The sequence below is a fragment of the Propithecus coquereli genome, unplaced genomic scaffold (genome assembly GCF_000956105.1).
Source record: "Propithecus coquereli isolate 6110/MARCELLA unplaced genomic scaffold, Pcoq_1.0 Scaffold27, whole genome shotgun sequence".
Taxonomy (NCBI): domain Eukaryota; kingdom Metazoa; phylum Chordata; class Mammalia; order Primates; family Indriidae; genus Propithecus; species Propithecus coquereli.
This window is the reverse complement of record NW_012148285.1, coordinates 11430689-11443690: the sequence shown is the minus strand read 5'-3', so window position 1 is coordinate 11443690 and position 13002 is coordinate 11430689. Positions and strand designations below refer to the sequence as shown.

At 44.8% G+C, this 13002-nt stretch overlaps 1 protein-coding gene across 1 annotated transcript in view; it reads left to right on the top strand.

Moving 5' to 3' along the window:
* The first annotated feature begins 8808 nt into the window (after nucleotides 1–8808).
* Nucleotides 8809–13002, top strand: part of LOC105813179 (acyl-coenzyme A synthetase ACSM2B, mitochondrial-like) — a 22768-nt gene continuing 18574 nt past the window's right edge. Inside the window, exons 1-2 of the mRNA XM_012647820.1 lie at nucleotides 8809–8962; nucleotides 10755–10939. Coding sequence (XP_012503274.1) covers nucleotides 10763–10939 — 177 coding nt within the window. The 5' untranslated portion in view covers nucleotides 8809–8962; nucleotides 10755–10762. The remainder of the gene's footprint in view (nucleotides 8963–10754; nucleotides 10940–13002) is intronic.

The window sequence follows — 13002 nt, the reverse complement described above, 5'->3', positions numbered from 1 at the left end:
ATATATATAAAAAATTAGCCGGGCATGATGGCACATGCCTGTAGTCCCAGCTACTCGGGAGGCTGAGTCAGAAGGATCGCTTGAACCCAGGAGTTTGAGGTTGCTGCGAGCTAGGCTGACGCCACGGCACTCTAGCCCGGGCAACAGAGCCAGACTCTGTCACAAAAAAAAAAAAAAAAAAAAAAATTAGCAAAAGATCTTAACAGACATTTCTCAAAAGAAGATATACAAATGGCCAACCGGTATATGGAAAAAAATGCTCAACATCACTAATCATCAGAGAAATGCAAATCGAAACCACAATAAGATATCATCTCATCCCAGTTTAAATGGCTTGCATCAAAGAGACAGGCAATAACAGATGCTGGTGAGGATGTGGAGAACGGGGAATTCTCATATACAGCTGGTGGGAAAGTAAATTAGTGCAGCCACTGTCTAGAACAGTACAGAGGTTCTTCAAAGAATTAAAAATAGACCCGCCATACGGTCCAGCCATTCCACTCCTGGGTATATACCCAAAAGAAAGGAAATCAGTATATCAAAGAGATATCTGTACTCCCACGTTTATTGCAGCACTGTCCATAATAGCCAAAATATGGCATCAACCTAAATGCCCATCAATGTATGAATGAAGAAAATGTGGCATATATACACAATGCGACACTATTTCGCCATAAAAAAAAAATGAGATTCTGTCATTTGTAGCAACATGGATGGAACTAGAGGTTATTATGCTGAGAGAAACAAACCCAGAAAGAACAAACCCATGTTCCCATTCGTATGTGGGGGCCAAAAACTTGGATCTCATGAAGATAGAGAGTAGCCTGCTTGTTACCAGAGGTTGAGAAGGGAAGGGTAGACAGAGGGAATGAAGCGGGGAGAAAAAGAATAGAAATGTATCTATTGCCACTGAATTGTACTGTTGGGGAATTTCCGTGCCAGTTCTGCTTAAAACCGCAAAGCAGCTAAGTAGAGCAAGTAGGTAGAATATGCACCAGCTAGCTGAAACCACAAAACAGTTAAGCAGAGTTATAAGCCTGTCATGACTGTACTGCTTGTTGTAAACCTATCATAACTATACTGTTTGTTATAAGTCTATCATAATTGTACTGCGTGTAAAAACTGCTATTAATTGGCTAACTTTTAATTCTTTTACTAATTAGTTAACTTTTATACTTATGTGTGTTATTGGATAAGACTAACCTCCCCAAAAAAGTATAAAATTTACAAAAACCTGGAAGAGATGCTCAGAATTTGGAGACTTGTCTCCTCTGGGCCCACCGGCGTTAAGAGATTAAACAATGACTCTCCAACTCTCTGCGTGCCGCTCGGTTATTCCCCTGGGACTGATCACTGTAGCACTTGCCATAACAGTACAGTTAAAAATGGTAGATATGGTAAATTATGTGTGCATGTTTTACCTCAATAAGAAATAAATTAACATGTCCATGAATAATGTCAACAAAAAAAGTTTATTCAGGCTCACAGTGGTGAGGACACCATCCTGGGAATAGAGCTACATCAAAGAATGGTGATCAGTGCTCCTGGTGTAGCGGAAAATGAGGATCATTTATGATGTATGGGCAAAATGGGAGTGCTGAGCAGAATTGCAACATTTTCCATACAAAGACTAACACACAGATATAAGATTTGTCTACTACAGATTACACTCTAAGGGGGTTATTTAACATTCTATTATAAAGAAGGAACTGACACAAGGGATTCTACCCCGCTTCATTTAGTCTAGATTTGAATGAAGACTAGGGAGTCTGGTTAATGTACAACATCTCAACACAAAGGTCAAAAAGCAACGGTCATGTGTGTTATGTGAACCAGCTTTCAGGGCTTAACTTTTTCCTTTAGCATATTAAATTTGGAAGTGCCTGAAACTTTCTTTTCTTTTTGCAATGCTGATAGAAATACAGACAGTAGAGTTAATGCTGAAGAAGTCTCGGATGTAAATGAGAACCTTACTGGGAATTGGAGCAAAGGTCACTGTTACACTGTAGCAAAGAACTTGGACGCATGTATCCACGCCCCAGGGCTTTGTGGAAGACAGAACTTAAGAGTGATGACCTAGGGTATCGGGTAGAAGACATTTCTATGCAGCAAAGTGCTCCAAACGTGCTGTGGTTACTTTTAACAGTTTATGCTGAATTATGGCAGCAAAGAAATTACCTAAAGGCAGAATTTATAACTATAATAAAAGGGAAACAGAGCATAAAATCTGGAAAATTCGCATCCTGGACATGTTGCAGAGAAGGAAAGAGCATTTTTAGGAGCAGAATCCAAGGGCGCAGCAGGGCCACTCCTTGCTGAGGAGATTCGCGTAACTGAAAGGAAGCCAGGTGCTAATATTCAAGACAACCGGGCAAGGGCCCCAAAGGCAGTTCAGAAATCTTTGAGGCTGCCCCTCCCATCCCAGGCCAAGAGGCCTAGGAGGACAGAACGGTTTCAGGGGACAGGCCTGGGGCACTGCTACTCTGAACCACCTCAGGATGCTGCTACCTGCATCCTGGCCACTCCTGCCCAGCCATGGTTCAAAGGGCCCCAGGTACTGCTCAGGCCACTGCTCTGAAGGGTGCAAGCCCTCAGCCTTGGCAATGTCCATGTGGTATTAAGTCTGCAGGCGCCCAGAATGCAAGAGCCATGGAGGCATGGCGGCTTGCACCTAGATTTCAGAGGATGTTTTAGAAAGCCTGGGTGTCCAAGCAGAAACCTGCCACAGGGGGCAGAACCACCACTGAGAGTCCCCACCTGGGCAATGCCTAGTGGAGCTGCAGGGGTGGGGCTGCCATCAGGATCCCAGAATTGTAGAGCCACCAGCAGCTTGTGACTTCAGCCTGGAGAAACCTCTGGCATTAGACCCCAGCCTCTGGGATCAGCCACATAGGCTGCACCCAGGGAAGCTATGGGGGCAGGGCTGCCTGCATCCTCGGGAGCCCGTGCCTCCCACCCGTGTGCCCAGGTTGTGAGCCATGGAGTTAAAAGAGATTATTTTGGAGATTGGAGATTTAATGTCTGCCCTTCTGGGTTTTGTGCTTGCCTGGGATCTGGTACCCCTTTATTGGCTGATTTCTCCCTTTTGGAACGGGAATGTTTACCCAATGCCAGTACAACCATTGTACTTTGGAAGTAAATAACTTCTTTTTAATTTTACCGGTACATAGTTGGAAGGGACTTGCCCTGAGTGTCAGGTGAGACTTTGGACTTTGAATTTTTAAGTTTGTGCTGAAACCAATTAAGAGTTTTGAAACTATTGGGATGAAATGATTCTACATTGCATTGAGAAGGATATGAGATTGGGGGACCGGGGACAGAATGCTATGGTTTAGATGTTTGTCTCCTACAAACCTCATGTTGAAATTTGGTCCGCAGTGTTGGAGGTGGGGCCTAATGGAAGGCACTGGGAATGGGGGAGGATCCCTCATGAATAGATTAATGCCCTCCTTGGGGGATGAGTGAGTTCTTGCTCTATTAGTTCCCCAAACAGCTGGTTGTTTATAAAAATAAAAAAAAAAAGCTTGGCACCTCCCCTTGCTCTCTTGCTTCTGCTCTTGCCGTCTCTGAACACACCGGTTGCCCTTCACCTTCCACCATGAGTGGAAGGAGCCGTGGGTCCTCACCAGGTGCAGGTGCCCATCAGAATCAGGAGCCAAACAAACGTTTTTTAAAAAATATAAATTACCCAGCCTCACGGTGTTAGGGTGGAAAGCCTAGTAGGTGCTCACAGCACAGGTGGAGAAAAGCTTCTCACACAGAGATTAGGATACATAAAAGTAAACGGGTTTATTTTATCTTTTTAGAAGGAGAGAGAGAGAGAGAATGAGAGAGAGAGAGAGAGAGAGAGAGAGAGAAGGGAAAGAGAGAGAGGGAGAAGAGAGCAGGGAGTCGGCGTGGCATCCTAAGGAAAGAGAAGGGAGGTGCCCTCACCGACGCCAAGTGGCTTGCTGATTTTGGGGACTGATGAGAAAAAAATAGTGATGGCTGTCAATTGATGACAAAAGCAGTGGCAGGATGTCAAAGTCCAAGAGTCGGTTTCCCGCCTTCCCTTGGAGACGGGATTATCGCAGGAGATGTGACTCTCCCCTTGAGATACGGTGGAGGCGGTAGCTTGTTCTCCTGCTGTTCGCTCAGGAACTCTGTCAAAGCAGACTCTCAAAAAACAATTTTAGAGAGAAAGATTTACATCTCCTTTCTGTCCGTTCAGCTCTTTTCAGAAGTTGTGCAAAACAGAACTCCGGCGGGGTGTCTGTTAGGGAGAACTCATAGGATTGATCTTTAACTGTCACCAGCACACTGTGGGATTAGGTATTCTCTGTTATTTTCGCAAAGCTGCCCCTTTCAAGGTATTGCTTTGTAGCAACATAAAATGGACTAAGGCCCATGGTTTGTCTTCTGGAACTTGGATCCAGCATCTCCCAAACCAAATGTGTCTGCAGATCTTTTAGCCCCAGTGTCTGGGAGGACAAATAATTTTTTCCTGAGCTTCCTTTCATTTGTGGGACTCTGACTGCCATTCCAAGGACTATGTGCCTCGGTCCCCAAAGCTGCTGCATCCGTTTGATCTGCAGGAATGATCCAAACAGTCTCCAGACCCTCCCTCCATGCAGCTGTGCCAGTTTGAGTCCACACTCCTCCTCTGAGCCTCCCATCCTAAACTTAAGTAACCATGAGTTATTGAGTGCTTACTCTGTGCCATGTATTTGGTTTATTTTTTTATTTCAGAATATTACAGGGGTACAAACACTTTGGTAACATAAATTGCCTTTGCACTGCCCAAGTCCAAGCCAGAAGCATGGCCAACCCTCAGCCAGCGTGCACCACACCCACTAGGTGTGAATGTACCCATCCCCTCCTCCCCCGTCCCACCTGCCGGATCCCCAATGAGTGCTACTTCCACTGTGCACATAAGTGTTGATCGATTAGTACCAGTGTAATGATGAGTACATGTGGTGTTTGTTTTTCCATTCTTGTGATACTTCACTTAGAAGAATGGTCTCCAGCTCCATTCAGGTTAATATAAAGGGATATTAGTTCACCATTTTGTTTATGGCTGAGTAGTACTCCGTATAATACATATACCACATTTTACTGATCCACTCATGTATTGATGAGCATTTGGGTGATTTCCATATCTTTTCAATTACGAATTGTGCTGCTAAAAACATTTGAGTGCAGATATCTTTTTTATAGAATGCCTTTTTTTTCCTTTGGGTAAATACTCAATAGTGGAATTGCTGGATCAAATGGTTGTTCTACTTTTAGTTCTTTATGTATCTCTATATTACTTTCCATAGAGGTTGTCCTTGTTTGCAGTATATGAGTGTTCCTATCTCTCTGCATCCACAGCAGTATCTATTTTTTGGGACTTTTTGATAAGAGCCATTCTCACTGGAATTAAGTGATATCTCATTGTGGTTTTGATTTGCGTTTCCCTGATGATTAGAGATGTTGAGCATTTTTTTCATGTGTTTGTTGGCCATTAGTCTATCTTCTTTTGAAAAGTTTCTGTTCATGTCCTTTGCCCATTTTTTAATGTGGTTGTTTGATTTTTTCTTGCTGATTTGCCTGAGTTCTTTATTTTTTAAATGTCTACTTATTTAATTTTTGCATAAATAAATTAAATTTATTAATGCCATTATTGCGTGAATATCAGGAATGGGTTAGTGACCATGGGAGTGGCTTTGTTATAAAAACAAGCTCTCTCTTACATGTTTACTCTAACCCTTCCACCTCCTGACCTTCCCCCATGAGATGACCCTCGCCAGATGTGGGTGCCATGCTCTTGGACTTTGAGCTGAATAAACCTCTTTTCTTTGTAAATTACCCAATCTGTGTTATTCTGATATGGCAGCAGAAAACAGATGAAGGCAGGGGCACAGAGCCACAACAGCAAGAGGGATGAGAGAAGGCACAGGGAAGAGCTTCCTAGAAGAGCATTTGCGTGATTGGGAAATATCCATTGCAGGGTTATAGAAGAAGGGATGACAGATACCTTTGGGACTGGAGGAGAAGCAGCCTGGGAGGTGGAATTCTATGCATTTTCTCACAGCAGAAAATTGTCGCTGCTCTACATAAACAGGTTTTTCAAGCCATGTCATTTCTAGGATAGGCCCAGAGAAAAAGTATGACAGGGGCCCAAATCGCTTTTGGCATCCTCTCCAGATGTATCTCCTCCAGACCCCCACTTGGACCCTGCTTCTGGGGCCTTCAGCACCCTCTGGCTCACTCAGATGTCCCCTGGCATGGTTCTCTGTCCCTTTGTGCTGCAGCAGTTAGTCACAGCCAGGTATCTGACACTCACATCTTGTACCTGGCCTGGAGGCCCCATGCCCAATGCTTGCATCTCCAACAGAAATCTCACTATCTGAGGACCTCCATCTCTGCCTGTCACGAGGGCCTTTTAGCAAATGGATTTCTGGTGGCCAGAACCCCAGGGGAATAACTCCCTAAGAGTGGGGCCCTAGGATTCAAACTGGTCAGGGCAGGAGGGAACAGGGAAGCTCTGTGGCAATCAGGATCACTTTCTCCAACTGGGAAGATACAAAATCCGACATGGCCTATAATTCCAGCAATCCCTTACCTGGCTGTGGCATTTTTCCCTTTGGTGGTGTTGCTGGAAAACATCTTATCTCAGAAGCTCAGAGCCCTCTGATTTCCAGTTCTAGTCTCAGGGCTGAAGACCTTCCATAAGTCAGCGGCCCCAGGGTGGGACACTCTTCGGGGAGGTTAGGGTTTCTAGGCCCTGGCCTGTGACTGCCGGGTGCAGTGTGACCACAAGCAATTTACTGCTCTACTCTGGGGTTTCATCTTCTCCACTCCATGATCTGAAAAGGCCTTTGTTTCCTTAGCTTTGTGGATGCCTCCAACAGAGCTGCAGAAGACCCGACATCCTTCTCTTACTGGATTCCCTGACTGGGCTCAGTGTCTTATAAGCATTATTTCACCGATCCTCTCACACACCTCATGAGAGAGGGGCTGATATGAACCCCATTTTGCAGATGGGGAAACTGAGACTGGGGGGATCAGTGGCTGTCACCCAATATGACAAGGTGGAGTCAGGTTAGAAGAGATGTCTGATTCTAACGCCCGTGCCCTTACCAGTTCACTAAACTCAGGATCGCTGAAAACTGGATGTGCATGAGAGTGAACGTTAGGCATTTTGAGAAGTGCCAAGTGGCTCAGGAGAGGGATGGAAGGTGTAAACCATTACCCAGATCACACTGGGGTCAGGTAGGCCTCAGTCTAAATTAAGCTGCACTGGTGCCTTGCCAAGCTCTCTGAGAAGCAGAGAAGAGTGAGCTTTCAGTGGGGTATTAGAAAGCACCAATGAAAAGAATCTATGATGAGAGCTCAGATAGATGGTCATTTACATTTGAACTCTCCTTTCTTTTGCCAGGGGATCTTGGGATCTTCCAGCCTCAGTTTCCTCGTCTATACAGAGGGCATAAAATCATCCCTGCTTCACAGGGTTGTTCTGATGATGGAGAGGGACCATTTATTGAATACACACTTATTAAACCTACTGAGTTGTACCAGACACTGTTTTAGGACTTGAGGAACAAAAGTAAACAAATATAAAAGTCACTGCCCTCAAAGAACTTATGTTTTATAAGGAGGACATAAACAAGTAAGACACAGGTAGAGAGTGACAGCTGTGTGGCCAAAGAGAAGAAAGATGGCAGGAAGGTGGAATGCAGTAATATTAGATCAGGTCAGCAGAGAAGTACTCACCAAAAAGATGGCTTTTAGTAAAGATCAAAAGGCATCAAGGAAGCTAGTCATTTAGGAGAAGAGAGTTTCAGGCAGTGGGAACAGCAAGTGCAAAGGCCCTGAGGCAGGAGTGTGTTTGACATGCAGGTAGAACAGCAAGGATGTCCATGTGACTGGAGCAGAAGAAGTAAGGGGAAGAGTTATTGGAGAAGAGGTCATTGAGTTAATGACCTTGCAGATGAGAGCAAGGATATGGGATTTTTCTCTAGGGGTTCACGGTCTGACTTCAGTTTTAAGTCTGGCTCACTCTGGCTGCTGCCTTGAGAATAGACTGCAGGGAGACAAGAGAGGAGGCCACAAATCACCCTGGTGGAAAGAAAATGATGGTTTGGATCAGGGCAGAGAATGGGTCAGAGCCTGGATATAAGTTGCAGGTGGATCTGAGGGATTTCCAGATCCACGTGTGAAAGAAAAGAGTCAGGGAGACTCTAAGTTTGATGTTGGAAGACCTAGAAGAACCAGTTGCCGTTTGCTGAGATGGATGAGAAGGTGGCTGGAGTGGGACGATTTGCAAGGAGGGATAATAGCTGGTGCTCAGCTTTGGACAAATTGTGTTCGAGAGGCCTGTTAGACATCCAGGTGGAGAAACCAAGCAGATGAGGATGCAGGAGAGAGATGCAGGCTGCAGACACACGTGTGGGGTCATTGGCAAGGCAGGTGATGGCCAAGCCATGGCAATGGGCGAGCTCATATACAGAGTGAGTGTGGATAAAGAAGATGACGAGGAGTCAGCAGAAGAGACTGGGAGTAAGCAGAAAGCCAGGCCAATGTGGTGTGCTGGAAGCAAGTGAAGGGAAGGATTAAAGGGGGTGAGAGAGTTCGGCAAGTCCACTTGAGCTCCATTTCTCTCTCCCCGGTTGGAGCAATAACTCACTGTCAGTCCTTGCCATGAACGTGCGTTTGGTCTCTTGGATTAAAAGAGCAGGTCCAATTGGCCCCCGGGGCTCTAGGGCTGTGCAGCCCATGAACTTGGCTAGGAGGACTGCTGTTACCCCAGGCAAGACTCCAGGGTTATTCACTGTTAATGATTATCTCTGCTCCCCTCCAAGGCTGCAGGGAATCTGGAGCTGTCTGCTTGATTAGCTGTGCTCTCCTCCAAGGCTGCAGGGGAATCTGGGGCTCTTTGCTGGACATCTGAGGGTGGACCAAGCTCTCCCCAGAAAGTCTTCCTGAAAGGACTCAGCAGGTGAGATCTGTTTCAAGGAATGGACTGATGGGGTCATGTCCCATGATGACACTCACCAATCTTTAGGGGTCATGGCCATTGAGGAGAGTGCCAATCCCCAGAGAAAATCAATCTGCAATTCCTGGGTGCTTTGAAATGGGGTGCCTGCCACGTCTCAGTGAGGAGACACTGGGCAGAGAGAAAGGCACCTGTAGCACAGAGAAAGTGAGGGACTGGGGTGGCTGGGAGAAGGGCGTCAAAGGGACCTGGAAGTTGGGTGGTGGTCAGGGAAGGAGACGTCTCAGAGGTGAGGCTGGAAGAATGAGAAAGAGCCAGTTATGGAAAGAGAGAAGGACCTACAGGTGCAAAGGCAATACACATTCCTGCCCAGGAGCTGGTAAGGAAATCTTCATTTCTTATTCCATAAAAAATAAAAGAGGAGACAGAATTGTCAGACACCTTGAACATTCTGGCTGCTGTTGCCCAGACAAAAGAAACTGAATTCACCTATTAACTGGGCTACTGACTGGCCGGATTCCTCCAATACATCATCATTAAACTTAAATTCTGCAGCCTTCTCAGGGTTCACAGGGTGTAATTCAAAGATCAGCCTACACAGCCCTGGAACTACTTTCTCTGGAGCCATGTATACGGAAAGAATAATTACAAGAGCTATAATCGCTAAAGTGAGTGTATTAGGCCCTGTGCACTAAGTACATGGTATCTTACATGTATCAGTGAAGATTCGACTTAAAGAAACAGATGGTAATCTGGGCGCAGTGGCTCACGCCTGTAATCCCAGCATTTTGGGAGTCTGAGGTGGGAGGATTGCTTGTACCCAGGAGTTTGAGACCAGCCTGAGCAGCATAGTGAGACCCGTGTCTATAAAAAATCAAAAAATTAGCCAGACATGGTGGCACGCGCCTGTAGTCCCAGCTACCCAGGAGGCCAAGGCAGGAGGATTGCCTGATGCAAGAGTTGGAGGCTGCAGTGAGCTATGATCATGCCACTGCACTCCAGCCTGGGTGACACAGCAAGATCCTGTATTTGAAAAGGAAGGAAGGAAGGAAGGAAGGAAGGAAGGAAGGAAGGAAGGAAGGAAGGAATGGTGGATACTCGTATTAGTAAGGATTTGCTATAGTAACAAACACTCTGAACATCTCAGTACCTTTTAACCATACATACAGGTCTGTGAGTTGACAGTGCTCACACCAGGCTCAGTTTAACTTCACCTGTCCTGTCATTTTGGGCCCCAGGCTGAAGGTACAGCATTGATCTGGAATATGCAACTCTCACGCAGAGGGCAGAAATGCAAGAATCTCTGACCAACCCACACGATCCTACCCGCTCACATCCCATTGACCAAAGCTGTCCCAGGAGCAAGCCAAAGCCAATGAGATGTGGATACATACTCTTCCTCCAGGATGCGCTGGGAAGACACACAAAAACGAATGTGGATGCATTACTAGAATCCTACTACAGGAAGGGAACAAACTGTTGGGAACAACGTTCTCATCTACCACCCACTGTATTTTCAATACAAAGGGATTTATTACATGGATTTGGGTGTTCACGAAACTGTCAGAAGTGTTGAAGAGGTAGAATCTAGACTGGGTCTAGATTCTGCTGTGCTTTTGGAGAATACCACACCATAAGGAGACAGATGCTGAGTGCCAATTCACTCAAGACTGCAACAAATTAATTCCTGGGAAGAATGCCGTGTGCACTTAGGGAAAATCTCCAGAAGCAGCTGATGCTTAACAGAGCAATCAATTCAAGAAACACTCACCTGTGGCTCCTCTTTCCTTTACAGGTCTGACCATGCACTGGCTGCGGAAACTTCAGGGACTTTGCACACTATGGAGTACTCAGATGTCCAGCCGCACTCCGCACATTATGACGAGGCAACTGGCATCCGTGCAGTGGGGCCGCCAGGAAGTTCCTGCCACGTTTAACTTTGCTAGAGATGCGATCGATCACTGGGCTGATATGGAGATGGTAAGGGGCTGGAAAGAGGCACCGAGAGAGACGATTTGGCTGACTTCATTAATTCATCTATTCATTCCATAAATATTTATTGAGCATTTATTATGTGTCAGGCACTGTAATAAGCTATGAATAAGATGCTCGTCTTCCATGAAGGCAGCACGGGGTGGGAGGAGGACAGTATGATTGGCAGGAAAAAGGTCACAGGAGTCTGGCACAGGGTAGGGCAATCTGGTAACCCCCAGGCAACTGACACACAGTTGGCTTCCACATACTGCACATGCTCTGTTGTGACCTCCCGGGGTGAGACAAGGACTAGTGGGTTGGGGTCACAGAAGAGGTGGGTTTGAATTTGATAAGAGCAAATCAGCACAGACCAAAGACTAAGCCAGTCTGTTCTGAAGGTTAGGTCATTAGGGGTGTGCAAATAGGGTGGCTACCAGGTAGGGATTGTCAAAAGAGCCCCAACATGAAACGTTAGAGGAAGAGAATGATGCAGAAATTTATGAGTTTTCCTTCCCGCCCTGGGCTTCTGGAATTCTAACTCATTCCTTGCTTATACACTGTTGCCTTTACCTAAAGTCTTGTGAACCTTCCTAGAGCATGGAAGGATTTGTCCTGGCTAGGATAGGGGAAGGGACGGATCTACCAGCATGGGCTTAAAACAATGGTGCTCAAAGGAAGTCATGACCATGATGTTGTCTTGCATGTCCAACACCACTACACAATCTTAGTGCAGAGACTGCAAATGCCTGGCCTCTAGGCCGAAGGTGGCTCTAGATGTAGGGTACTCTTAAAAAAAATAGATCAACATTTTAATATTGAAAAATTTCAGGCGAAAATTTAGATTTCTAGATTTTCTTTAAAAGTTATATTTCCTTGGGATATTGAGGAAGTCTCTTACTACCATGATTGGCAATTCTGAATCTATAAAAGGAATTATTTAATACATTTTATTACATAAATATCATAAAAGCCTCTACAAACAACACCATTACCAAAATAAAAACTAATGACAACTGGGGGGAAGTATCCAACTCATATGACAGCAAAAGAGTTAATATCACTGATACAAAAACAGCTCCTGGAAATCAAGAATAAAAAGGCACAACCCAAAATAAAAGTGGGCAAAGTATGTGAGCAGATAGTTCATAAAAGAGTGAACTCAAGGCCGTTAAACAAAAGAAAAAATGCTCACTCTCCCCCATAATAACAGTACTGCAAATGAAAACTTTACTGAAATAATATTTTTTAGCCTGTCTTATTAGTTAAATACAAAAGTTTGACAGCATACTCTTTGGCAAGGCTGTGAGGAAACAGACACTCGCATGAGTTACTGCAAAGTGGTGTAACTTCGATGGAGAGGAATTTTGAAATATATAACAAAATTACCTGCATGTCTTCATTTGACTTTGCATTATTAATCTCAAACTGTGATCTGGGTACACGAGACTCTTTCAGGAGATCTGTGAAGTGCTAATTATTTGAAAATAAAATTTAGAGACATTCGAACCCCTGCACACTGCTGGTAGTTATTTAAAATGGTACAGCTATTATGGAAAACAATACGGTGGTTCCTCAAAAAATTACAAATAGAATGACCACGTACTCCAGCAATTCCAACTCTGGGTATATACCCAAAAACTCAAATGCCAGGTCCATAAGAGATATTTGTACACCCGTGTTTATGGTAGCTTTATTCACCATAGCTAAAAGGTCAAAACAACACAAATGTCCATCAACAGATTAGTAATCAAATGTATATACTTACAATGGGATACTATTCAGCCTTAAAAAGAAAGGAAATTCTGATATAGGCTGCAACGCGGATGAGCGATGAAGATGTTGTGCTAAGTGGAACAAGCCAGACAGAAAAGGACAAATATTGTTTGATTTCATTTATACAAGGTACCTACAATAGGCTAATTCATAGAGACAGAAAGTAGAGTGGCGGTTACCAGGCCCTAGGGGGAGAGAGGATGAGGAGTTATTCATAATAGGGACAGAATTTCAGTTTTGGATGATGAAAGAGTTCTCGAGATGGATGGTGGTGATGGGGGCACAGCAATTTAAAG